Raw genomic sequence first — 26,129 nt, 5'->3', positions numbered from 1 at the left:
GGATGGCATCCACCGCTGGGTCAGTCGCAAAGCTTTGCACACAGGCTTCCCTCTGCGTGAAGGGCCACTGCTCTCTCTCTCACCTCGTTAACTCAATCCACTTCTTTTTGGACTCTAATTCAGGGGCCACCCATTCCAGAACACCTGACAGATTTAGACAGGTGGGATGCCCATCTCACAGGCTCCCCTGAGCCCTGTGTTGGCTCGCACCCCCGCACACACTCATACACTTGCTTGTTTGCTGTTATGTCGCCTTCCTGTCTGACTCCCCAAACCACAGTGAATGACAGCGACGCTCACTAAGTATTTCCAGGTGGAAATGAACCTCTCTGGGCTCTAGTCACTTCTACAAAGTGAGGGGGCACAGTGGGTGGGATCGTCAGTAGAGCACACCCCGCCCGGCCACTCTGTGATCTCGCACTGAGCAGAGGGTCCCACATACACAGTAGATACTAGAAATTCGGCAGTTTCTTTCTTGCCAGTTCCCAATAGTGTCTGTAGCACATGCTGCTCTTCTAAGGGAATCCACAGCTCACTATGCTCTGGGGAGCCCTGGTTACTCCACAGCTACCATTGCTCGCTCCCTGAGAACCTCCGAGCAGAAGGTAGAAAGAGGAGACAGGGACACAACTGACTTGAGCTCCAGTCATGGCTCTCTTTCGCAGGCTGTTTAACCTTGGACAAGGTATGCACCTTTCCGTGACTATTTCCTAATCTGCAATATAACTGACACTTCCCAAGGTTGCAGGACAGTATATTCAGTGAGCTAGCACATCTAGATTGCCTGGCATCCACCCACATATGATGAATGCTAACTTGTATCAATCGTAGCCGTAAATGGCTCACCCTGGAAGTGACCATCTTTGGGAGTAATGAGTTCCTGGCTAGCATGTGGTGGTCACAGATCAGTTGGCACAAAACCATCATTGTCCAGACCCCGGAATTTTAGTTAAATACGCACAATTTTATTGATTGAAGAGATTAGGACAAAAACATTAAACCAAATACAGGACAAAGCACCAGAGGCCACAGATCCCCACCATGCATGTCACCCATCTTTTCTCCTACAAGGGACTTAAAAAATAGGGGAGAAGGAAGAAAAAAGGTCCTTCTTGACACAGCACCATCTTCAGAGTAAAAAAAAGAAAAGAAAGAAACCAACCCTCTCTCCTTTATATCTTCCAGTATCAAAATAGAATCAAGGGCAAATCCATGGCCGCCTTGTCTCCTGATTACGAACGGTGAAGCCGCCCTCCTGGGAATGCGAAGGGCAGGGCTCCTGCTGAGCAGGCGAAAGCATCCAAGAGTCTGCACACACATGCCACGGACTATCATGAAGCACAGATTCAAGTAACATTTACACACTAGAGTCCACGGGTTACCTACCCCAAAACATGACTGCTTCACAAAACATATACAGGCAGTAAAATCCAAACAACTGAGGTACTGGAAACACAAATATTTATGCCAAAAGAGTTCTGTATCATACAGCAATAGAAAAGCCATAATAAAAAAAAAACATTTTGCCACTGGAAATCAAATAAAGCTACCTAGAAAAGCCAAATGAAAGGTTATTTCAGGGACAGAAATATTCAAACAAGAGAAAAATTAAAAGTCATAAATGTTAACTACAGCATGTAACATGTCATCCCAAGTCAACCCGTAATTGAAGTACTGGCTTAATACATCACAATGTGACATTTTCCTTTAATAAATAGAAGAGTTCTTGAAAATACAAAGGTGCGTATTGGGATAGAGAGCTGTTTGTATTTATATCATCCTAGCTTTCCGCCATTATTCCTCCCGTTCTTCTCTACTGAGGGTTTGTGTCCAAACCAGAGGGCCTTCCAAGCTAAAAAGATCATTCTCCATACGGAAAACTAAATAGCTGCCCTGTATTTTATACGCGTGGGACAACCGGCTCTGCTTCCCTGGTTTCCAAGAAAACAAAGACAAAACGTCCAGCTGAGATCTGAGCGTGGCCAAAGGATGAGGCTCCGTGAGTGTCCCACTCTCCGGCCACGTGGCTACCCTCTCGGCCAAGAGGAATGCTTGTGATGCAAACCCTCATCACTCACAAGGAAAAAAATGCACAAGAAGTCAGGTTTCTGGTTCCCCTTTAAACTCTGACAGCAGTAATGCATCCTGCCACAGACCAGTGGCCAGGAGGCAGGGGGAGCTCCTCCGAGGACAGATTCCTCCCCCTTCAGGGAGCAAAGCATTCCCGAGCCATTGCCTAACAAGGTTATATCATGTAGTTTCTTTAGAAGAAATGAGTTGAAGAGAGCGATTAAGAGACACAAACTGGACTTTTGTTTTCTTTGAGTTTAGCACCCAGGATTCATGTCCGTCTGTGTGCACCGAATTGTGTTTCTAAGTGACTCCATGAATTATCAAATAGGTGGCTGGCTTGTTTAAAAAAGAAAAAAAAAAAAATTCCTCCGCCAATGGTTCCTTCCCTGAATCATAAGAAGAAGTTAAATGCTAACAGTGCGATGCCAAGATGTGTGTTTGAGGCAGAGTTTTGAATCTATCAGTATCGGCAACTATTTTTGAACAGAATGAGAAGTGGAGTTGGCGGAAGTAGCCCATCTGGCCAAGGGGTGATCTCTCAGGCTATGGTGAGGGAAGAGAAACTCCAGGGGAGCTCCCAGCCATCTGACCCTAACCCCTCCTCCTGCGTCTCTGGCCCCCACGCTACGTGTGCACTCAGCTCCTGGGAAGGTTTCCTTCTCTGAACCAAGAAACTTGTGAGTGTGAGCGTCTTTCTTGCCACCCAGCCAGGTGATTGAAACGTGTTCCCTCGAAGAACCTTCTGCTACTCTCTCTCTCTCTCTGTCTCTGTCTCTGTCTCTCTCTCTCTCACTCCTGGTACCTGCTAAGTCTCTGTGGGGCGGGGCACGAGCTCAGTTAAAGAAAGGGTCCAAGTTCTCTTCCATGTTGACATCCGGCACCAGCTGGTCAGACACCTCCTTAGCACCATATCCTGAATTTGAGACATTAAAATCTGTAGAAAACCAAGGATGGTCCAGAATCTCCTGCGAGGTCAGCCGCTCTGAGGGCTCCCGTCGTAGGATGCTACGGATGAGGCACTTGGCCTTGGGCGACAGAGTCTCTGGAATGTTGAACTGGCCACGCCGGATCTTGCTGAAGAGGGAACTGGGTTCAATGTCATGGAAGGGGTAGCGGCCCACCAACATGGTGTACAGCATCACGCCCAGGCTCCACACATCAGCAGCCTTGCCTGAGTAGCTGCCACTGGTGTTCAAGATCTCGGGGCTGACATAGGCCGGGCAGCCGTGTTTGTCGGACAGCGAGTCGTCATCTCCTCGCAAGATGTAGGCGTCTTCTAGGCTTTCCAGCTTCACCCGAGTCCTGCAAGAAATGGGGGACCAGGACGTGAGCGGCTAAGCACGCATGGTGACATGGTCAGCCCACATCCTCACACAGCCTCTGCCATGGATTCTCCATCCACACTCACCCTTCCATTCACCTGACGAGACCAGCACGGAGTACTGAACTGATCCGGCTGCCAGGGAACGCTCAGGTGGACACACCTGACCCAGTCTTTTTCAGGGAGCAATTTAAGCATGCCCAAGCCGTAAGGAACACAATTAGAGCCCCTGCTTTGGGACTCTAAGTCACATCTGGGTAACAACAGGCTTCCTAGGATTGGAACAGAAGCTCTGCCTGAAAACTCTGGCAACCTCCTGCCTCATGTGGTTCAGTCTGCAGAGACCATGCAGGTCATTACCTCACTGCACTTCAGATTCCTCATGTGAAGAACCTTACTCTCCCCTTGTAAAGATTAGAATACTGAGGCGCAGAAGGTTTGAGTAACCTAGCAAGGGCTTTGAGATGGGAAATGGAGAAGACTTGCCCCACATCTTCCTGAGTCAACCTTGATGCTCTTTCTGCTACACAATCTGCCTGTCTTCAGGACACAGACAGAAGCAAGGAACGCTCAGAAGGACTGGGCTCCCATCACCTAGTCCTTCCGCGGTCAACCCTCGGATACCAACTGCATTTTGCTTCCCTGATTTCCTGCTGAAACTGTCTCCTGTCCTGCCCATCAGCCTCCCAGGTCTGGTCCTTGTCCGAATTTAGGCTACCTGCAAGTTCTACCTGTGGATTCTGATTTCTCACATGTGTGTGTGTGTGTGTGTGTGTGTGTGTGAGAGAGAGAGAGAGAGAGAGAGAGAGAGAGAGAGAGAGGAGCATGAGCCCAAGATTCTTCCCACACTATTTCCCTTGTCCTAGTATACTCAGGACGACCATGATCTCCAGCAGGGATGCAGGTCTCTCCAGAGTGTGCTGGAGAAGGCCTGGATGGGACTCTGAGTCCCTGGAACCCAAGACCCAGCCGCACAGAAAGGCTTGGTGTCACCCCGGAGGGTAGAATAAAGTACATGAACAAGAAAACACTCTCGGAACGGAGCTGCCCTCTCATAATTAACTATAGTGATGGAGCTTGAAGGCCAGGATGCCAGGGACTTGTTCAAGTCTGCACTTGGAGCGGAACTTGAACGTCACTGCAATGTGCCCCTCTTCCCACAGCCCCGCTCCTAGCCCAGCCTTCTCCCTGAGCCAGTGCCTCCTGAGAAGCCCCCTTTCTCCTGAGCAGAGACGCCTAAAATCCTCCTGCTCTGCTGGCACAGCACTGCCCCTGCAGACGCCCCTTGGTCCTCGGGCCCCAGGAACGCTGTTCACCCCCACCCCATCTCACTGCTGAAGGCTTCTGCAAGGGTGGTGAGGGATGCGAGGAGCTGCAGTTAGGGTTTGGTACCTAGAACGCCGGATCATTCACATCGCTCGTTTCCTTCATCTCAGACGTGCCTGTCTGAGCACTTGCCCCATTGGTCCCAGAGTGTTGGGAAGCACAAAGGTGCAGGGAGTGGGAAAGAGTGTGCAGAATCACTGTGGGTCCCCAGTTCTAAGTTGGAGCCCGGGACTCAGAGCTGTCGTTGGTTTCTCTTCCTCCCTCTGCCTGCAGGTCTCTGTCTTTCTGGATGATGGCAGTGGCCACAGAGAGTCAGAAAAGGGAGGTGAAGTATACATTAACCACAGGAGAGCTGCTGGGAGCTCTCCCCAAAGGAGAGGAGTGCTGGAATCGGGTGTTGATTCATAGATCTCTGATTTGGCTTTCAGGAGCCACCAAGGTCAGGGAGTGACTCCTTCCCTGGGCCTGTTTCCACTGACGTGCAACAATGTTTGTGGCCATGGGAAGAGGTGCTAGGAGGGTAGACTGCAGCCAGTCTCCATCTCCCACCTGCTGTGTGGCTGTGGCCAAGTTACTCGACCTCTGTGTTTCTCATTCTTGCAGAGCAGCACTGGACAATGCAGTCACCTTTTGTCTGTTAAGGTATGGCAAAGTACACTTCACATGAAATTTACCATTGCAACCTTTCCTAAGTTTACAGTTCCCTGGCATGAAATACATTCATATGTTCCTGCAGCCATCTGGACGAGACAGTCATGGAGTCTCTGCCAGGTTTAGCATTCTGCACTGCGCACCATACAGTGACACGTCGTTTGCTTCTGATTTGCTCTCCACACTCCATTAGAATGCATAGTGTGTATGTTCTTCTCCTGCCTCTATGGCAAATGCCCCACAGAAATAGGAATAGATGTGCTAATCTGGCATTGAGCTGATTAGAACCAAATCCCTTTGTTTTTCCAAATCGAAGGTGGCAGGTGCAGCTGATCCACTGGCCTCAACAGATGCCCCAAGATCCAGCGGAGGTCACTGGATGAAACCCAGGGCAGGGAACAGGGTGGGAGGTGGCCTCCAACAACAGCCTCAAGGGGGTCTCAGCAGCTTGCTCCACCGCCCTTGGCTTTCCACTCCCTGGCCTCATGCCAGGAGCAAGCCAGACTCCTCACCCTCAACTTCTCCATCTCAGCAGCAGAGAGGGTAGGGGAACAGCTACAACTGTGGGATGTGGTGATGCTCACTCCCCATCCGTGGTACCAGTGGAGCAAACACAGGCCCTGCAATCCCAGGGTTCAGCTTGGGGTCTGATATCTCTTCTAGAACCCTCCCTGGGGAAGCCAACATCTTTGCTACGGCTGCAGGTGACACCCCCCGGCCCCTGAACGGCTTCAACAGCCTCACTCGCACTCTCCATGCCAGCCTCCCTGTGGTTCCTCAAACACACTGGCTGCCCGAAGTCCTCTTGCAGGCAAAAGCCAATGCTGTCCCCTGCCTGGCAGCTCTTCCCCAAGCCCTGCGCGTAACTCACTGCCCACAGGTCTCTGCTGGAATAAATAGATTCAAGAGCCCCTGTCTGTCTATCCTACATAAAGTAGAACCCCGCCTCCCAAGTCAGCATTCACATCAGTACTGTTCGGCATCTGCATCTGTGTATTGTTGGGTAGGGGCTCTTTGGGGTGATCACTTCAAGCTCACCTGCAGGAGCTCAGGGGCACGTGGCTGAAATCACCTCGTCCACAGACAGCAACACCTGAGCTGGCTGCCACACCTCCAGCACCTGGCCGAGAGCACCTGGCAAGGAGCAAACGCTCAGTCCAGCACAGCTTTAGCGCGCAGCCCTGGACAGGAGCAGGGCTCCCTGTGCTGCCTACCTGGCAAGAGTACTTGAAGATCAACAGAGAGAGCCACGGCGGATGAGCTCTGTAAATCAGAATACTTGAGCTCTGCCAGGGTCGGGGTGAGAAGGAGACACGATTTCAGGGTCTGCTCCTGGTGCAGCCCTCCTGGGGGCCACACCTCACACCTCGAGGACGCCACGTTAAGCCACGCCTGATGCCTTTTTCCTTCCGACCCTTGGAGTCACAACTGAACACAAGACTCTGACCTTCACCCCTCCCACCTCCAGCCAAGAGCGTGGCCACTCCCCCATTCAAAGCATCCTGACCCTCTCTGGGACATCTCGCCATCACAGATCAGGACCTCGGACAATAGCCCAACCACTGCCCCCAGTGAGAGTTCTCCCTGCTGCTCTCTCACTTTAAGATGAGGGCAGAGGCTATGCAGAAACTTTGAACTTAATGGACCTGAGAACCAGAGAAAAAGCACATTCCACAGGCTGCCCAAGTTCGGCTATCCTTAAGCAGATGTGGGGCACTTCATCCCCTTCCCTTCTGAGGCTGGGGTGAGTCGGGGTCTGTGTTGCTTGGCTTGGGCCACGATGCACAGGAGCCAGGATACGAACTGGGTCAGTTCACACAGCAGAGCAGCATCTTAAAGTCAGAGAGACCTTTGTTCAAGTTCTGGCCTGAGTCCCAAATGTCCAGTGCCATCCACGTAACTAACACAGCTATGGACACATATGGGCTGTCTTCAGAAAGCTTAAGGAAAATGTGTATTATATCAAAACTATGCACAGACTACAAGTTTTTTTGGCATGCAAATAAACTGATTCTATTTTTCATTGAACATTTGGAAGTACCTTCACATATTCTCTAAAGTTTATGAGCTAAACATGCAAGGCAGGAATAGGAATCCTTTGGATGGATGCTGAGCCTAACGCTCTGCAAGGCACAGCAACCTCAAGGCTAACCAGAGCTGGGCGCTTCCTCTTCTCAGCCCAGCCTCACGTGTCCAAGCAGCTGACCCACACGCCCTGTCCACAAACCTCCATCAAAGTGAGCAGCATGTGTGCACTGAGGGCCATGGAGAGGCACCACTGGGAGTGTCTGAAACCCCTTCTTCAGGGAGAAGGGGGAAGAGAAGTCTGGAGAAAGGACAGGGAGGAAACGCAGCCCCCACAGGCACCTGCTGACCTGGCCTCCTTCGGGGACCATCCTGAACTTGTCTACATCGCTCATGGGCAAGGGTCGAGGTAATCACCCTGGATGGAGTCTTTAAACAAGGACCTTCTCAGACGTCCACCACAACGGGGAAGCCAGACAGGTGGAGCGGAGTCCTAGCTCTCGTGCCCACGCACTCGCTGTGCACGTGCAGGGAGCTGCTAAAGGCTCAAGGCCTTGCCTCCCTCCTCTGGAAACCAGGGCTGCCCCACCACCCCCACCTCGGAACCAGGGCGTGCCTGGGGGGCACTGGCCCAGCCAGAAATGGAAGCAGAGACGAATGTGCAGCCCTGCAACTTCCGATGCTCCCTGACATCTGGGGATGAGGAAGCTGCCAGGCAAAGCAATCAATTTCCATAAAACGCAACAGGCGCATCTGTGGTCCTGGTAATTCAAATGCCTACCAAGCATCCAAGCACCGAAGAGACACTGATCATTCATGCAGCACTCACTCTGCTGAAGCTCCTGCTACTAGGCACTGGGGACAAGCACAGGACAAGCAGCACACATCTTCTCGGGCTCTGTGAGGACGAAGTCAAAGAAGGCAGTGCAGTAGAGCCTGAGGAGCCTGGCACGGGGCAGAGCTACACGTGCTGGTGGCTGCCACCTTGACCTTGCAACTGAGAGAAGGGACCCCTGCCCTCAACCGCAGGACCTACCAGGGAAGGCAGTGGAGCAGGCCCCAGGCACATGGGTTCTGCCCACATCCTTTCCTGGGAGCTTTGCACATGGGCCTCACCTGGCATGGAATGTTCGTCCCAACTCTGTGCCCAGCTCAGCCCCCTCACCTGATTCAGTCCTGAGGGAATCAGGCTGTGCTTTGTGCAGGGGGTGGAAGTTGAGATGACGCACAGAGAGTGAAGATTCCCCAGCGTGACAAAGGGGTCAGGAGAGGGTTGTGCCTGCAAAGCTGTGAGCGCCAGCAGCTGTCTCCCGCAGCTTCTCGGGAAGAGCCGTCCCCCCGCGAGGCAGGAGCCGGGAACACTCACTTGGCCAGGGACGCTGTCCCCCTGTGTGCCTTCTGCAATCTGTCCCTGGCACAGGAAGGGAACAGCCTGCTTTGAATGAACAAGGCTTTCACGTGGGCAGCCTGGGTACTCAATGACAGCCCTGCCCAGCCAGACCTTGTGTCAGCAGATCCCAGTGCCAGGTGAGGAAGCCAGGATCACCAGGCTGCTGCTTCTCTCCCTGCATCTGTGGAGCAGCCGAGGTCGGCCCTGAGAGCACCCATCCCCGCACCCACCCTCAGCACAGGCTCGCGAGCGCCCACAGCCATGAGTCCAGCTAGCAGTGGGAGCACTCGGTCCCCTTTCCATGAAAGAAGAACAAATAGCCACAGGGCCAGAAAACAGGTTCTTCTGGCTTCAAAATTCCAGATTTTAATGTTTCCTTTAATTGTGAAGCTGCACTGACTTCAACACTTCCTATCCGACATCCTCGTGTTCCTACTAGAGTGACAGCAACGGCAATGTGCAGCAAGCCTCTGCCACACGTGGAGGTTTTAAAGCCTACAAATCCGCTTGTCCTACAAGTGGAAGACTAGGATTATGATACATGCCCTCCTTCTAACAAACAGGGAAACTGAGGCACCCAGAATAAAATATTTCAGACCATACACAGGGTAACTGAAAAGCTGAGACCTGCACCCAGGTCTGCGCCCTCCTCCATCCTGGCGCCAAAGTCACACATTCACTTAGTGTCAAAGGAAGAGAAATATTTTAAGAGAGACCATTGTTGATGGCAACAAATATGGCACCAGGTTTTGTTTAGCACCGGCCAAGCACAAAAACTTCGCATACCTTACCTAACTCATGAGCTAGATAGAGGTATTTGGATCAGTCCACTCACTAGGTGCAGAAAGATGTGATTTTTCCCAAGGCCACCCAGCAAGTGAGAGGCGCAGCTGGGAGGCAAACCCAGATTTCTCACCTCTAAGTTTAGCGCTGTACCCACAACAGGGAAACTTGCCTCCACAAGCAAATCCTGCTTTGCATTTAAATGTTCAAAGCATCACCCTGAGCTCTTGGCAGGAGGAGAGGAGGACAGGGTGGGCCAAGGTGGGGTTGAGCTGGGAGTTCAGCCAAAGAGGGCGTGGAACGGACAGGAAATCCAGTGGCCTGAGGTCAGTGCAATCCAGAGAAGTCCTGGAACATGGAGACGGTGGAGAATCCAGGCAGGCTAAAGGTCAAGGGAGAAAGGTCAGCGACAGCCAGGCCTGGGCTTGCTCTGCCTGCTACTGAAAAAACTTCCTGATGGCCAGTGGCATCGTGCAAGTAAAGGTCCCATCGGGTGACTGCCAGGGCGCTCAGGACCACAACCAGCAGCCCCCAGTGGGCCTCTGCAGGCCACTAGACTACACCAAATAAATTCACATGTGATCCCTGGGTGTGCAGATTTTTCCAACAGTCTCCAGTGAGAACCACTCCACAAGAGTGCCTGTGGATTCAGTCAATGGGCCTAACTCCTACCACAAACTGCTCAGGGATCAGCAGGGAAGCCAGCAGGTGGATCTGAAGGAGGACATTCCAGGGTGGAACGATGGCTGGATGACAGGGAGGGCGCTGGGTAGTTCTACAAGGTGAAGTCACCCTTTCACTACCTTACAACCCACAAAATCCAGGAGGTCTGACACAGGAGACCCCCACAGCCTAGGAAGATGAAGGGACTTTTGAAATATAGTCCAGCAAGTGCGAAACTCTGTACCCCTCCATGCAGGTGCATACTGGCCCCTGTCTCACCTTGGCATGCAGGAACAGGGGCATCTCTACCTGCAGTGCCTTCCCACTCCCCAAGACAAGTGCAGCCTGTAGGCCACATAGGGCTTCAAGAAGGCAACAGGTCCCGTCGCCATGGGAACAGACAGGGAATTCCCTCATTGAAACTCCATTCACCACGCGCGCCCCTGCATTCCCACGCTTCTCCTGGATCACTCTGTTCTCCTCTCAGAAAAGCTCAGGGCTGGCCAAGAGGGCCCAGAAGGCTCCAGCACAGACCCAGTTGGGGATGCAAGCAGGGCTCAGGTGGCGCAGTGAGCATCTGTCCATCAGCTCCCCAGGCCAGTCAGGGATGCTCCACCTGGCTGGGAGCCCGAAACCCCAGGGGCTCCCCCACAGATGGCTGAGGCCACAGGGAACACAGCAAGGCAGGCGGGGAGGCTGGGTTCTGCGGTGGGTGTGCCACCTTCCGCTCTAGATTGACTGCTTCGTCTGAGAAGGTAACAGAGTTGGGTTTCAATGCATCACTCACCATCCAGCCCCTCCTTCCCACTGCCACCCTGAATCAGGGCCTGGCTGCTAGTCTCACCGTTCTCGGTCCACCATGTTTACTTCTAGGTCACATACCTCACCCTGTCCCTGATGTCTAAAACAATCTCCCCAGGGGCTCCTCTCGTGCTTCAGGTCAAGTTCAAAATCAGGGCACTCAACCAAGGTTCCGGCTGTTTGTTTTCCTGTGGCTACTTCCCTCAGCAACCGCTCCCCCCTGGCATCACCACCAACCACAGCACACGGCTCCTCCATGCTGTGTGGCTTTGCTCACATATCCCAAGCCCTTCCCCATGGCCTCCCTGATGTGAGCAACTCTGCACTACACTCCACTGCCGGAAGTGTTAAGTGCCTACCCTCCTGTCTCTCCCAACAGGCAAGGATTCCCCCGTACTGATTCTTGCAGCACCAAGGGCCAGCACTGCAAGTGGGACATAGCAGGTGCATCATAAACACTTGCAAATACTGCAACTCCCACGTCTCAGATCTTGCCAGCTCTGGTCTTCTATCTGGAGTTCAGGGTACCTGGACATGATTCTACTTGGAAGTGCAATGTCTAGAGTCCAGAGAGATCTCAAATAGATTGGGCTCTGCTCCATGATACAGAGAAACTCCTAAGAGAGCTGCGGAAGGCCATTGAAAACAACCCCCTCCACGGCCTCCCATCTTCAACAGAGCTGGGGGATTTTCTTCTGCTTTGATATTTATGCCTCTGGAGCGGAAGTGGGAACTGTTTTTCTGCCAGGGGCCATGTGGATATTTATGACATCATCTGCGAGCCCCCACGAAATTATCAACTTAAAAATTAGCCTGCCATAGGTTTATTGAATTTTGAGTCTCGTCTGCAGTTGCCTTGGCAGGGCTGGACCAAATGATTTACAGGCATTACAGAGCCCAGGGGCGGGATGTGCCCCACCACTGCTCTAGCGTATGAAAGGCTGTTCTCACATCCGTTTCATCCACGGTCATGCACGCACTAAGTACTTATATCACTAAGTGCCATGCTGGGCTTGGAGAACAGAGAAACAAATCGCCTCCTTCTTAGTTACTTGTGGGAAACAAACTCACCCTATAAAATTGACCCCACAGGACATATCAGGATGGCTGTGGGGTTGGTTAACTGGTAGCCTGGTTGATACTGATACAGCTGCTCAAGGAACCTGAAAATAGAGTTTCACTTGGCTGGTGGCTGGTCGGGTCCTTCCAAGGTGCACCTGCTCCTAGCTGCATGAGGGAAATCTTCCAAGCATTAGACAAATAGGTAGGATTTTACCCAGTGTCTACTTCCTGGAGCCAACCTACTGTTTGTGAGCTTAGCTCTGGAGCCAGACTTTCTCGGAGTAAACCCCAGGTCTGCCATTGATTAGCTCTAAGACTCCAGGCCTTAATGTCCTCATCTGTAAATGGTGGTAACAAGAGTACCTTACTCATTGGGCTTAAACTGGTTACTTTAAATAGGGTGGCTAATTAGAACTCAATTAGTTCACAACAGCACATTATTTGGAACAGTGCCTGATGTGTGGTGGGCCCTAGATATCATCCCATTGAAATGTAAGTTCAACAGGAGGGGTTTCCGCATCACTACAACACTGCTCACTATTGTCACTACCGTTTACTGGCCGAATGACTGAATCCCCGGGTTGTTGCCTAGCAGGAATGGTGGCTATGGCTGTAAGTACCTCGGAGCACGAGGCGCTGTGCTGGGCCTGCCACGCTGCTTCTAACAGATGTCAGAGAAGGTGAGCCAAGACCGGAGTGCTAAGTGGAAGATCCAAAATCTTACCACATGCCCGCTGCTAAGTTCGCCCAGGGCCCACAGACTAGCCCATCAGCTAATCTATTTATTTAGCAAAGAAAAAAAAAAATATCTATTTGAAAGTTGCACTGGCAGAGAGAGTGGGAGCGGAGGAGAGACAGAGAGATCTTCCTTGCACTGCTTCACTCTGCAAATGGCCACAGACCCGAACTGACACTTCAAGACTGGGACTGTGGGCAGCAGCTTGCCTGGCTGTGCCACAGTACTGGCCCCAGTCAGCTTGTCTATTAAAAACAAGTAGTTAACAGCCCAGCTAGAAATCCTGCTGAGGAATATCTACTACTTCACCCACTTTTAAGCATTAGAACCCACAGCTCTCCCCTTTCTGTGATTAGAAAATCCTTCATTAAAAAAAAAATTGGGCCGAAGCCGTGGCTCACTTGGTTAATCCTCCGTCTGCAGCACCAGGATCCCATATGGGCACCAGGTTCTAATCCCGGTTGCTCCTCTTCCAGTCCAGCTCTCTGCTGTGGCCTGGGAGGGCAGTGGAGGACGGCCCAGGTGCTTGGGCTCCTGCACCTGCACGGCCGTAGCGACCATTTGGGGAGTGAACCAACAGAAGGAAGACCTTTCCCTCTGTCTCTCTCTCTCACTATCTATAACTCTACCTGTCAAATAAATAAAGAAAAAAAAAAAGAAAAAAAATTACAGACCAACACTGCTTCTGAAAACAGAATCCTCAATGAATATCTCTTTTGTGGAATTCATTAAGTCAAAATGATAATTTCTCACTTTTGAAACTTCAAGAACAATTCTCTGAAAAGGTGTCTCCGTGGGGGATCCTTAAGTTTTCTGGGATCCCCATTCCAGGCAACAACTGACTCCCTAATGACCCCCACTTACCCTTCCCTCACTAGCCCTGTCATGAGAATCCAGTCTGCACTGCTCCTGCCCCAGGAGAGAGGTTTTCACTCGTTCAGCCATCAGCAATGTCCGTGATACCCAGCAGCAGCGAACACGAGCGTGCCTCTGTGTCCAGGCCGGATGCCACCGCTCCAGCAGGGGAACAGGACAGCCTAGAGATGCACACATGCACCATCAGACTAGCATAGGGGGCTGTGTCAGAGGGTGAGGGTGCCACAGGGCAGGGATCATTGGCCATCCAAGGGAGACAGATCGGGGAGGCCAGCCTGCCCCGAGGGTGGGCATTGACTCAAGCCATAAAGGTGATCGACATGAATAAGGAAATGCCAGGTACAGAGTTTTCCCAAAACACAAAGAGCCTACACCCTGAAAAGATATACATGGCTATTAGCAAAGGCAGGGCATGCTGGTGTCCATGGCACTGCAGTTTGGGGGCAGGGGAGGAGAAAGGCCCCTCCCCCTGCAGGAACGTGCAGGTCTGAGCACCTGCGCAGGTGACACTGCAAGGCAAACCCCAGAGCTGCCGAGTTCCTGAAAACGGTCCCGGCTTCCATCCTGTAAAAGCCAGGGCCGGTCAGCTCCCATAAAGCAGAGGAAAAGAAACCTGCTGTGTTCAGAGATAAAGATCTTCCAGCCACAGAAGACACATGTAAAGAGACAGGTTGCTCCGTTCACATGGGGTACAGCTGCGCAGGGAGAGGTCAATTCTGCACTGAGACAGGGGTGAGTGTGGGAGGTGGCAAGAACCCTGCTCCCAAGAAGAAAGTCCCTTGGACAAAATGAAGCAGGGAGTGCTGTGGAAACAAGGCCCACCCACTCATTTTAGGCAGCCCACAGGTGCACCAGCTTCGAGGGCCACTCGTCCCCATCCCTGACTTAGCAGAGACACTAAGTACAGAGGGGACTGACGTCGGCAGGAGCAACCGCTTGCTGATGGGTGATTCTGTGCCAAGTGCTGGGCTCACTTGCGCTCATCTGTCTAATTCCACAAGGAAAGTCTTCCTGTTATTTCGGCTGCATGGATGAGGCAATTTGAGGTTAGGCAATAGGTCAAGGTCAGGTTTCCTAATATGTGCAAGGGCAGGGATGGGAATCCAGGCAGTGACTCAACCAGGAAGTGTCAGTCAGGCCTCCCCTTGAGGCACAAACAGCGGCCTTGAAGAACCAGCTGACCAAGCAGAAGAGCCCAATACCACAGCTGCAACAGGGAGGCTGTAAGGTCTCTTTGGGGATTTGGGCACATTTTCTGCTTTCTCTGGGCTCCAGGGCCTGACCTACAGACCACGGCACAGGCATCTTATAGAAATGAGGATGCCAAGCGTGCTTGCAGTGTGACTTCATTCAGCGTTAGTGATGAAAGTCCTCAAAAATGCCACTCAACGCCTGAGGGTTCCCGGGCTTGTCACTGTCATCAGTGTGAAAACAGAAACCTGAGGCTCTGCCCTGCACAAACATCTGGGGACAGGGAAAGAGAAGCAGAGAGGAGAAGCTGCCACAGGGGCTGCAGTCCTCCCTCTGCGAGCCTGGGGCCATCTCCCCATGCTGGCCTTTTGAGCCTCAGACTCCAAAACACAGATGCACTTGACTTGTGGGCCATTTTCTTAGCACTGACTTAGTGGTTATAATTAAACAAGAAAAAGACAGAGGAGGGTGTGGCTTAATCTGAACCCCAACATCACAAGGGCACCACTCTTCACAGCAGAGGCTGCCAACAACAGTGACTTCATGCCTCACGAACTCGCCGAGGCCAGGGCATGGCTTGCCCTTCATGGTGCAGTTTTATCAATGAGTCTAGGCACAACCATCACTTAGTGAGCGCCTGCCCTGCCCCATGAGTCACAGCACCCTCACAACCACCCTGCTGCAAGGCCAGAAGGCCAGAACAACTTGTGCTGTGGCAAAACGTCAGTTCACAAGCACTCAATGATTTATCCAAGATCACAGTGGTGGTGGAGCCAGGGCGAGTCTAGAACCCAGATCAAAGGGAGTTGCTGCCACTTCAACAGATCAGCAAAAGGCACACTGCAGGCTGAACCGAAGGCTGGGTGTCATCCACGAAGAAGACCTGCAGAGCTGCCAGTTCTGGGTTTCCATGGATGGCCACGCGTGTGCAGTTACAGAGACTCCACAATCTAACGCCTTGACAAAAGGAGTCAGCCCACAGGCAGGTCTCGTTCTGTGCCAGGAGCGGCTCAGCCCATTTCACTGTGTGACCGTTCACCTCCGGTCACTGATCATCAGAGAACAAGCAGCACATCCTTGAGAGAACACTGATGTGCAGAAGAAATATCTGGTGTCCCAAGGCTTAACAAGTGGCCCCTGCAAGGCTTTTGCCCATGCTTGCTCCACCTGACCCTCCAGCAGGGCCATTGCATAAAGAGTTAGAAAACAGACCCAAACTCCTCAATGGAACTCTGCAAAGCTCCTTCAGATTTAAGCTACTGTTTCCTGGCACTTCTGATGTTGTCAGGAGAGAAGGAAGCAGGAGCCCAGCTCTACTGCAGGTGCTGCGATTCAGAGCGAAGGCCAGAGCACACAGGGACACAGCCAGCAAGGGCCCAGTCCCCTGACTCCTGCATTCACACTGTGCCTGCAGGAAATGCCTGCGACTCGCTCTGTTGTTGGCCACCGCGTGGGCCACCTAAAAGTGACTGCCAGAAAACTTGAGAAAAGCACCAAGAGACAGAACCAGAAGTTTCCCATTCTGGAATCAAGAAGGAGAAAGCAAAACAAGAAGAGGAAAAAGAGGGGCTATTGGAGATTCTCCCCTTCCATAAAAAGCAGACAGGTGGGAAACAGAAGCCCCTATCAGCTACTGATGAGGACACTTAGAACGGCCTTGCAAACCAAAGTGACCTTCCCCAGGCTGCCCAGCCAGGGACACCTGGCATGCTGGCAAGTCCACAGGGACCTCGGCACGGTGAGGGCCAGAGAAAATGCGTGAGAGTGAAATGAGAGGCTTTCCAGGCTGGCTGTGTGATGCTGGACAAAGTCACTTACCCTCTGTGCAGACCCTGCAACCTACCAATCAGATGGGGAAGGTCCTGTTCTCCCCGATGGTCCCCACAGGGCCATGCTGCTAGTGGGCAACAGGCGCTAACCGACTCCCTCGCAGTGGCTTACAGCCCCCTTTTAGGGGGAGGATGCTCTTCACCATTGGAAAGGCTTTGAAGGGACAGGTCTGCTCCATGAACCGTTCCAGTTTCACAGCCACACCACACCCTCCTTCCTCGTTCTCTCTGGAAAGGGTCATTTTAAAATCAGTGTCACTCCACACTGAGGGTCATTCCCAGTGCTTGGCCTGGAAGCTTGCTGCATGTGGGTATTGTTCCCCTGGGACCTAGAACATCATGGACTCTGGCCCTGCAGAAAATCCTCAACATCTTACGCACCTGCTCCTATGGGGACACTGCTAGGTCTGGGAGGGAGAGCCTGGCAGCAGTGACTTGGAGGCTGGCCGCGGCCCCTCGTTTGTCCAAGCCGGCTGTGCACGAGGGGCAAGTGCTCTGGCCCCTGCAGCTCTGCCTCTGGGCACAGAACCGGACGGCTGGCCCTCCCGAGCTTCCCCAGTCCACTCCTGCTCCAGCGTTCCATGCCTTGGGACGTCCCCTCCTGACTCACTTCACAAACACCCAGCGACTGTGGGGGTGCTAGCTGTGAGCTGCCACCCCTGCCTCTCACTGAGGCCTGAACAATGAGACACGCAGAGCCCCTGAGAGAGGGCATCTTCTAGCTTTTGCCCTCTGGCGGGCAATGCATTTCTTGAGAGCTTGGCTGGCTTCCCGAACCTGGCCTCGCTTCTGCTCTAGCTTGTCCATGATTGAGAGGCTTCGCCACATTGCGCTTCACGGTCCTTGTCTAGGACACACAGTGCTAAGCTCACCTATCCAGCCTCTGCGAGGCAACCTACAACCTCAGAGGTCAACAAACACCACCTCTGGTCGCTGTGGGGAACACAGAGGGACAAACAGGGCCACAGTCAGCATCAGGGCTGAGACGTGGTCCACTTCCAGTGAGAGCAAGTCCCAGGACAATGGAAGGATGAGGAACTTGAGCCTGGGCTGGGGGCAGAAAGGGAACAGTCCGAGGTAACAGAGGATACTAGGCCCAAAAGCAGGTAAGGCTCTGGGTGTGCAGCTTCAAGTCAGAAGTGTCTGAGCTGGAGAAAAGAAAAGGTGAGTGCAGCCCCCTCCCCCCAGCAGCCCCCAGCACACACACACACTGGCTCTCAGGACGGCTCCCCATTCTCTGGTTTATTAACAAAGGTCAAAGCTTTCCCAGTCAAAAGCCAGGATACTAGCTGTCCCCATGACTCTAATTCCCCTTTGTGAGTGAAAATAAGGACTAATAACCAACCTCTGCAGGTGCAGAAGCCCAGAAACCCTCTGCACTTTGCAAACTCAGCAAGATTACAAGTGCCCATGAAATTACTCCCTGTGGATGAAGTCACAACAGGCCCCAGTCCCCTGCTTATCCCAAAACGTTTCCCACACACTAACCTCCTTATTCATTCAAACCACAGAAATGAGAAAAGCTAGGCACACATTGCTAGATCTCGCTCATTTGAAGGCTCCTACATCTCAGGCTTGAAAACCTATCGGGCCACCGGGCAAAGGAACTGGACAGCAGCAGGCTGGGATGCAGCAGGCGCACGGAAAGTCCAGGAGGAACGTTTCCACTCACTGCTGAGGGCATGAAGGAAGCGCCCTGGCCTTGTACGCAGAAGACCTGAGCTGGGACCCACAACTGCTTTGGATCGTGGCGCCTCCACTTCCCTGGAGGGGCCGAGGATGCTTGGGGCAGTTATAAACATCCCATGACCACGATGCACAGGCAGAGCCCAGTGGGCAAGTCTTGACATACAGTGAGCAATGCCAAGAAAGCTGTTCCTAAATGCACATTCTGAAAAAGAAACAGGTGCTCCAAGGAGGTTCCACCATCAGAGTCGGCTAGGAGAGCAGGCAGGGTCTGCTAAGGAGGGTGTAATGAGCAAGCGGCACAACTGTGAACAGAACCCAGATGCCCGGCATCCTGTGCAGCTGTCTCCTGAAATAACCGTGACCTTCAGAGTGCCCTGCACTGGCTTTGGGAGTTCCCTCACCTGAAACCCAGTCCTCTTTCAAGTCCTGACCCCTCTCCAAGCCCCAGTTAGGACCAACATCCCCTGACCCCTGACCTCCCTGGCTGTCACATGACACAGGGCATGCGTCCGGTTAGGGTCTGTCACACTGCCTTTGCGGGTCGGTTCCCTGGCTGTCTCATTCATTGCCACCCATAGGAAGGAGACTTGTGATTCATAGCTCACACACACTTCGGAAACAGCCATTGAGTGAGTGAATGAATCAATTGCAACCGACTGACTCCAGGCACTGCCTGTTCTGAGTGCAGAATTTTCAAAATCCTGCCTTTGTTGACGCTGAAAATGTCACACAGGCTTGCAGGCTCCTTCAGACCTCTGCAAACATATTCAGGGGACCACAGAACATCCCCCTTAAATGTCTGATGCCGCCTTCAGAGTAGGCTGTTTGTTTTCCAAGGGCACTCAAGAATGGCAATATTTGCATCTCTTTGTCCTCCGGAGCTTTGTTCCCCTGGCCTGGACAACAGGCAGCAGGGCTGTTCATTGCAGCCTTTCAAGGCGGGCCCGGGGAAACAGCTGGCCAGGGTCCTGGGACTGGGAGGGGAGCAGCCTTACCTCTCTTCATCCTTAAAGATGAACTTCCGCAGCTTGAGGTCGCGCAGCACCAGCCCTCCGTCGTGACAGTGCGCCACGGCCGAGGCGATCTGGTAGAACAGTCTGGCCGCCTCCTCCTCCCTCAGCTTCTTGCAAGTGCGGACGAAGGAGTGCATGTCCCCATAGCTTCGCTCAAAGAACACATAGGCTTTGGTCTCGCCCAGGATAATTTCGGTGATTTGGTTGATGTTGCTGTGGGCAGACAGGCAAAAGCACGGGGCCAGGGACTCCTGGTAGCAGCTGATCTCAAAGACCTAGGGCAGGACGAACCAGGAGACCAGAATCAGGGCACTGCCTGCACCGCCACATCACAGAATGCCGACGCCTCCCGCCCGCGTGGGCTTCCAAGATGACAGAGTGTTTGGGACTTGGACCCAGGCCACAGCAGCCCTGCCTCCTGCCAGCTGTGTGGGACTGAATGGGTCACCTGACTTCTCGGGGCCTCCAGGTCCTCCTGTGAGAAATGGACCCTTGGTACTGGCCTCACAGCGTGGGGGCACCTGCCTGAGATGAGGAAGGTAAACCAGGAGTCCCAAATCACCCCTGTTTGTGGAAGAGCTAAGGTAAAACCTGGGAGAAAGCGACTGCCTCTATGTAGCTCTGGCAGTATCTTATTTACCTTAAAAAGACAGAAACTGTGTCATATATCAGCAACTAACAGATGAAACAGCTAGACTCTGCCTAACGGTTATCTGAATTCAATACATTTATTTTACAGATATGGAAACTGGGCTCAGAGAGTAAGCCGAAACTCAAGCCCCCAGTGGTGGAGCTGGGGATAGGACACAGGCCACCTTTGTTTTACTGCATCTTATTTTTATTTACTTTCATTTTATTTGAAAGGGAAACAGACAGACACAAAGAGAATGACCTTCCATCCACTGCTCTACTCCCCAAATACTGAAAACAGCAGGGCTGCGGAAGGCCAGACCCAGGAGCCTGAACCTCAATCTGGGTCTCTCACATTGGTGGCAGGGACCCAAGTACTTCAGCCATCATCTGCCTCCTCCCCAGGCGCACATTAGCAGCAAAGGGCAATGGAAGTGAGGTAGCTGGGACTTGAACCAGGCACTAGGATACAGGCTACCAGCGCCCCAAGCAGTTACTTAATCAATGCACCCCACACCCGCCCCCAAAAGCTTTCTTAATTGGAAAGCACACTGGCTCCTTCCCCTTCCCTCCACAGTTATCTGACTCAATGAACCAGTTATTCACTAATTTTTATGAATCAACCTGAGCCTGTGAAAATGCCACCTCATTGTGGAGTTGCCAGAAAACCTACCAGCGATACCTTTTGAAAGACCTGACAGATACAAGCACTACAGAGAGGTTTTGAGGTTAGAAAGAAAAACTTTCATTCATCTCCAGTCGTCCACCAAGTTAGGAGCAGCCAGTGGTCTGGGAATGCGGTCCCCATCTGCACCAGCACGAGGCAGGGTTGAACCCATTCACTGTGTGCCTGGGCGAGGGGCAGGTGTCGCGTGCGACTCTGGACAGTCCGCACGGCACCAACCCCCTGAGGATGCACCTCACGTTAGCGGTTCACAGCCACCGAGCTAAATTGCACACCATTTGCTTCATCATCATTTTTCAGTGTGCTGGGGAAAATGCTGGCCCAGAAATCACCAACCTGGAGGCTGTGATCTGGGCTGGGCCACCCATCATCTGCACATGATGGATAAAGCCGTTTGGGTCACTGACCTGGGTCCCCTTCACAAAATGCAGATGCCGATCTAGGACACTGCTATCCTTTCTGGGTCCTGACCCCGCAGGACCATCTGTTAACAGCTCTGTCGCCTCACCACTGGGGATGCCCCACTCTGAGACACAAGCACAGCACTGCTTTCATTTGAACAGGATCCACGGGATCCTCAAAAACCCATGGAGAGACGGGGCGCCGTTTAGCTATTCATGAATTAAGGTACTCTAAGCGTCAAAAAAAAAAAAAAAATCTGTGAGTCAAACAGATAATGAGAACCTCAAGAGGGCTGGTGCTAAGTCGGGCCGAGAAAGCAAAGTTAACAGTCACATTGTGAATGAACCATAATGAGGCATCTCAGGAAAGCAGCGCAGCTGCTGCCACTATAACCTAGAATTTAAGAATGAATGCTTCGACATCTCCTGGGACCACAAATCACACCCTGATACTGTCAAAGGATGACCTAAGAGCGGTGACCTCAGAGGCCTGTTCAATTAGGAGGAATCTGAAATGCCTAAGTCAATAGTAATACCCGGACTGCCGGCAGCAGAAACCTGGGGAAGCCTCAGCCGTCTCAGAGAGCTTGCAGACGCTGATGTAAACACGCTGCCTTATATAACGGGCGGTGTAGCCAGAGCACCCAGCTGCGGTGCTGTGGCTGGTACCCATCGAAGCCAGATAATTTATAACACACTTCCTGGTCCCAGGAGCATTTAAAAAAGGGGGGGGGGGTGGTAATTTTCTTTTCTTTCTTTCTTTTTTTTTGCTCAGGACTTCTAGCATGTTCCCTTGCTCCACTCCAAAAAAAACTGAATGGACACAGAACAGAGAAATCAAACATGTCCATGGCAGCTTCCAGACGTAGCCATATCCTTCTGTCCAAGAGAGCAGATTCCAAGATGGTGGACAGAGTATGAAAAATAAAACAAGTGCATGTGTTTTCCCAGATGGGAAGGTGACAAACTTTTATTGGTAGCTGTACCAGGCATTTATGGGTTTTGGACTGGTATTTAAACCATCACCTTCAAGTGCAAAATCAAGCCAGACACCTGGTTGCCAGCTTCTTTAAAACGTTTAATTTGGAGCGTCAGTTATATAACATGACAGTTCAACTAAGGCAGTCAGATGAGGCCATTGTTAATAACGTTTAAAAAAAAAAAAAAAACCAAGGGTGGGGGTGCCCATTCTGCCAAGACGGTAATGATGTCAGTCTGCACAGCAGCTACCAGCATTTCCATGAACACGAAGCAGCCAAGGCTTCCTGAAGCTCCTTCCCTCATTTGCCTAGGCAAAGCAGGCACACAGAGACAACAGGCTCGACTATTTTGTTTAAAGGACCCCAGAATCTGACTCCCTCCGAATGATGTCCTGGAGAATTTCCTGTGCAGTCTTCATAACAAATAGCATCTTGACTTTTGATCCGCTTTTGCAAAAGCTTTTTTTTTCCCCCCCTTGGGTCAACACTGCCCCAGGAAACAGGAACCCTACAGTCCAAGACATCAAAAGGAACTTGATTCATGTGTCCATTTCATTGAGCCTTGAAGTCAACCAAGAGCTCAGGGCATCTCTCTCAGTACCGGTAGTTCACAGAATAGCCTTAGAAGACTCACTGGGAGCTTCCTAGGCTATATCCAACTGTGCTGGTGTAAGAAGTCCCTCACGTCACCTCTGGTAAAAAGGCAGAATACAGAAGCTGCTGTGTCTTAAAGGGATGACCTCTGTCAAGCACAGCAATGATACTGCACTTAAATCCACTCGCAGTCGCACTGTAATTGGTGAGGGGCTGATTCCATCTTTGCAATAACTAAAGCAGAGGATTAAGTACAGTTTCAGGCCAGAGAGCAGGTCTGCAGATGACCCTGTAAGGTCAGCCCGCAGTGAAATATGTCTTGAAGAGTCTGACGGGAGAAAAAGAGAGCAGAGGCCAGAGTCATCTCCGATTTTAAACAAAGAAATAACAGCAAGATGCTCGCGCAGAATCTGGCTGCAGAGTCTCTTTACTTAAAAGCATCCTCAGCCTTTGAAAAATATTAAAATGCTGCACTGAAGTTGAGCAAAAGGAGTGAAAACACTCACTGCTGGGTGATTGTGCATATTTCATTGGAGGCGAGCAGCTCTGTGGAATTCATTCATTTCAAAGGATGACTGTCCTATTGTGCAACATTGCAGGACTTCTGAGAATCCAGTCCAGCTCTGAACTGCCTACTAAATTTTGGTCAAATGGGCACAGTTGCTGTGGGTCTCAATAACTCAGAAAAGATGCAAAATACCGCAGGCTCAGTCCAAGCAAAAAGCAATATTTAAAGCGGCTCCGGTTTCTCCCTAAGGTCTGAGCCGGACAATCACAAAACCGACCAGAGAGCTACACCAAACCCAATTTTTGCAATGAAATACTCCAGTCCAGTACGAAATAAGACAAGTTCACAAAGCAGTCTGTGGCTCACGGTAAGAGTGCGATGCATTATTTGTAGCACAGCTGTGCACTGAGCCTGTTTCAAAGACAGCAGGAGTCCTGGCTCCCCACCCCCGACCCCCGCTCGCTCTCCCCCCCCCCCCAGGAAAAACAACAGCGAGCAAATCTAAAATTAAATGACAATGGATTCTTGATCTATGTCCAATTCTGGGTAGCAATGCGCTCTACTGTACTTCCCCTCTTCAGCCTCTTGTCTGGTGCCCGGTGGGTGCACACAAAGACACAGACACACACAAGCCAGGCATCCTGCAGGGTCAAAAACAAAAAGGCAACTAAATTGTCCCGGGGTGGTTCTACCTGCCAATCCCTGGGGCTCCAAGGGCTAAGCTCTAAGCTGACGAGGCAAGGTGTGTGTGGATGGTGGGACGAGCAGGCAAGGAAGTCTAGACAAGAAAAGAAACAGACCGGAGAGAGGGACCCCAACAATCCGCTCTTCACCGAAGGTGCGCCCGCGGCTTTGATTTCCACCCAATCTCCCATCAAGGCTACAAGGTCTTTGTAAACTGCCTCCCCGCGCCAGGCCCCTGGGCACAGCCCGAGGGGACACCTTTGTGTGTCTCGGAGAAAGGGCACCTTCCGAACAAAGGTTTAACACCTGCACGCTGCGAAGAACAATGGCTGCGAGAGGGACCGAGTCACTGGGGTCTTAAATTTAGAGGGGGGATTCCCAGATCCACGCAAGAACGGGGAGGGGAGAGCCACTGGGAACCTCCCAGCCCCCCGCGCCCCGGTCGCTGGGCAGCGGGTCCCGGCCTGGCGCCAGGGAGCTCCGGGAGCCTCGGGAGCACGCGTGTCCGGGGGCCCCCGCGCAGTCCCGCGCCCTGCCCGCCGCGGGCTCTCCCCAAAACGCCCCCGCGGCAGCCCGCCCCATTGTCTGAACCTTTCTAAAAACTTCGCAACTAGTCCGACAGCAGCAAATAAAGGAATAAGCCCGCGGATCCAGGCCACAGACAGGGACCCGGTGGATCTCCCTCCCCCAGACTCAGGGCTCGGCGACCCCTGTCCAAGGGCCCAGGGAATTTTTTTTTTTTTTTTTTTTACCCAAACACCAACACCCCCGGCTCCTTACCTTGCACACCAGCTCCTCTCCGCTGTGCAGATGCACCGCACGGAAAACGTGGTCTCCCTCCAGAGGTTCCAACAATAAGTATTTCCCGATGCAAGAAACGCAATGCGACAAGTTCGGAGTCTCGGGCGGGCTCGGGGAGCCGAGGTTCGGGCTGAAACTCTGGCTGGGCTCGGCGGACCTTATAGACGACAACTCTTCGAAATCCTGGGTTTTGTTCCGCGATCTCCCATATCTCGCTATTGTGATGGGGGTAGACCTGTGTATGTTCATGAGTGTGGGGATCGCGCACGACAGACAAAAAGACCCGCTGGCGGCACGAGCGCGGCTGCAGGCGCCTCGGTGCCCCGGGTTTCGGCGGGGAGCGAGGCGCGGGGCTGCGTGGGGAAGGAGTCGGGAGCCCCCGGATGGGCGCCGCCGGGTCCCCGGTCTCCTGCGAACCCGGCTCCCGGGGGCACTCGCTCCGCAGGCAGCCCGGGTCCTTTTGTTACCCCGAAGCCGGCAGCGACGCGCAGAATCGCCGCACTTGGAGTTGCTCGCTCGCTCTTTCCCCCGGCGCGGGTCTGGAGGAGCCGCGGGGCCGCGCAGACGGGGGCTGCAGAGCCGGGTTTCCCGAAGCGGTGCCCAGGCAGCCTTGGGAATCGCACGCGGGGCGGAGGAGCCCGGCTGTGTGTGGTTCGTGCAGTCCTCCGGGAGCGCACGGCGGCGGCGCAGGCTCCACGCGTTGCAAACCAAACAAAAAGCAAAAGGAAATCGGCACGGGTCTGCCGGCTCGCGACGCACGGCAGCCAGGATCCGCGCTGCACCCCCTTTTTTGGTGGAAAGGGTGGGGGGCGTGGAAGGGAGGGGGGTGCCGGCGAGGGCAGTTACCTACGTTTCAACTGTAGATGGCGTCTGAGGCTGTTCCAAGATCGCCAGAGCGCTCCAAAAAATTACACACACACAAAAGAAAAATAGCGAGGGAGCATGCAAGTTGGAGCGGCGCGCAGCGCTGCCAAAAAAAAAAAAAAAAAAAATGGCAAGAGCCGGGCAGAGCCGCGGCGCGGGCCGGGCGCAGGTTCCGCGACACCGCCGGGGCTGGCCCGCGCGCCGAGGTCAGCACAGGCGCATGCTGCAGCCGCGCGCCCGCGCTCCGGGTCTTCGTGCGAGCCGAGCCGGGAGAGCGCGCAGGGGCCAGGACGGAGCGGCGGGCTCCGGGCTCCCCGGCGCGGGCTTCCGGGATCGTGCGGGCACCGGGAGAGGATGCGCCCCCCTGGCTCGGCCCACCCGCGGCGGCGTCGCCTTCCCGCCGGAGAGCCGGGGCTCGCCTCGGAACCACTGGCAGCCGCTCCGTCTCCCCCTGAGCCGGACCCTCAGCGCCCCGCGCGGTTTGTTTTGGAGAAAACTGACGCTTTTCCGCCTTCTCCCTTAATTCTTCCCTGGCCCCGCCGCGGTAGGCGAG

The 26,129-nt window shown here is 53.0% G+C and overlaps 1 protein-coding gene across 1 annotated transcript; it reads right to left on the bottom strand.

Annotated features, from left to right (window-relative positions):
• Nucleotides 1–959: 959 nt before the first annotated feature.
• TRIB2 (tribbles pseudokinase 2) lies at nt 960–25,655 on the bottom strand. Its single transcript, XM_062208973.1, has 3 exons — nt 24,692–25,655; nt 19,412–19,704; nt 960–3,375 (listed from the first exon to the last, which is right to left on the bottom strand). Exons 1-3 carry the CDS (start codon nt 24,959–24,961, stop codon nt 2,907–2,909), a joined length of 1,032 nt encoding a protein of 343 aa, XP_062064957.1. The 5' UTR covers nt 24,962–25,655; the 3' UTR covers nt 960–2,906.
• Nucleotides 25,656–26,129: the final 474 nt, after the last annotated feature.

The sequence above is a fragment of the Lepus europaeus genome, chromosome 13, assembly GCF_033115175.1.
Source record: "Lepus europaeus isolate LE1 chromosome 13, mLepTim1.pri, whole genome shotgun sequence".
Classification (NCBI taxonomy): Eukaryota; Metazoa; Chordata; class Mammalia; order Lagomorpha; family Leporidae; genus Lepus; species Lepus europaeus.
The sequence above is the reverse complement of the archived record's forward strand: the minus strand, read 5'-3'. Positions and strand labels throughout refer to the sequence as shown.

Bases quoted from the DNA above. Each gene is read 5' to 3' on its own strand.
- TRIB2 (XM_062208973.1), bottom strand. From the start codon at position 24,961: ATGAACATACACAGGTCTACCCCCATCACAATAGCGAGATATGGGAGA. The intron at 19,705-24,691 runs GTAAGGAGCCGG...GTCCTGCCCTAG, and splicing joins GAGAGGAGCTGGTGTGCAAG to GTCTTTGAGATCAGCTGCTA. The intron at 3,376-19,411 runs GTAAGGCTGCTC...CATTTCTTGCAG, and splicing joins ATCTTTAAGGATGAAGAGAG to GACTCGGGTGAAGCTGGAAA.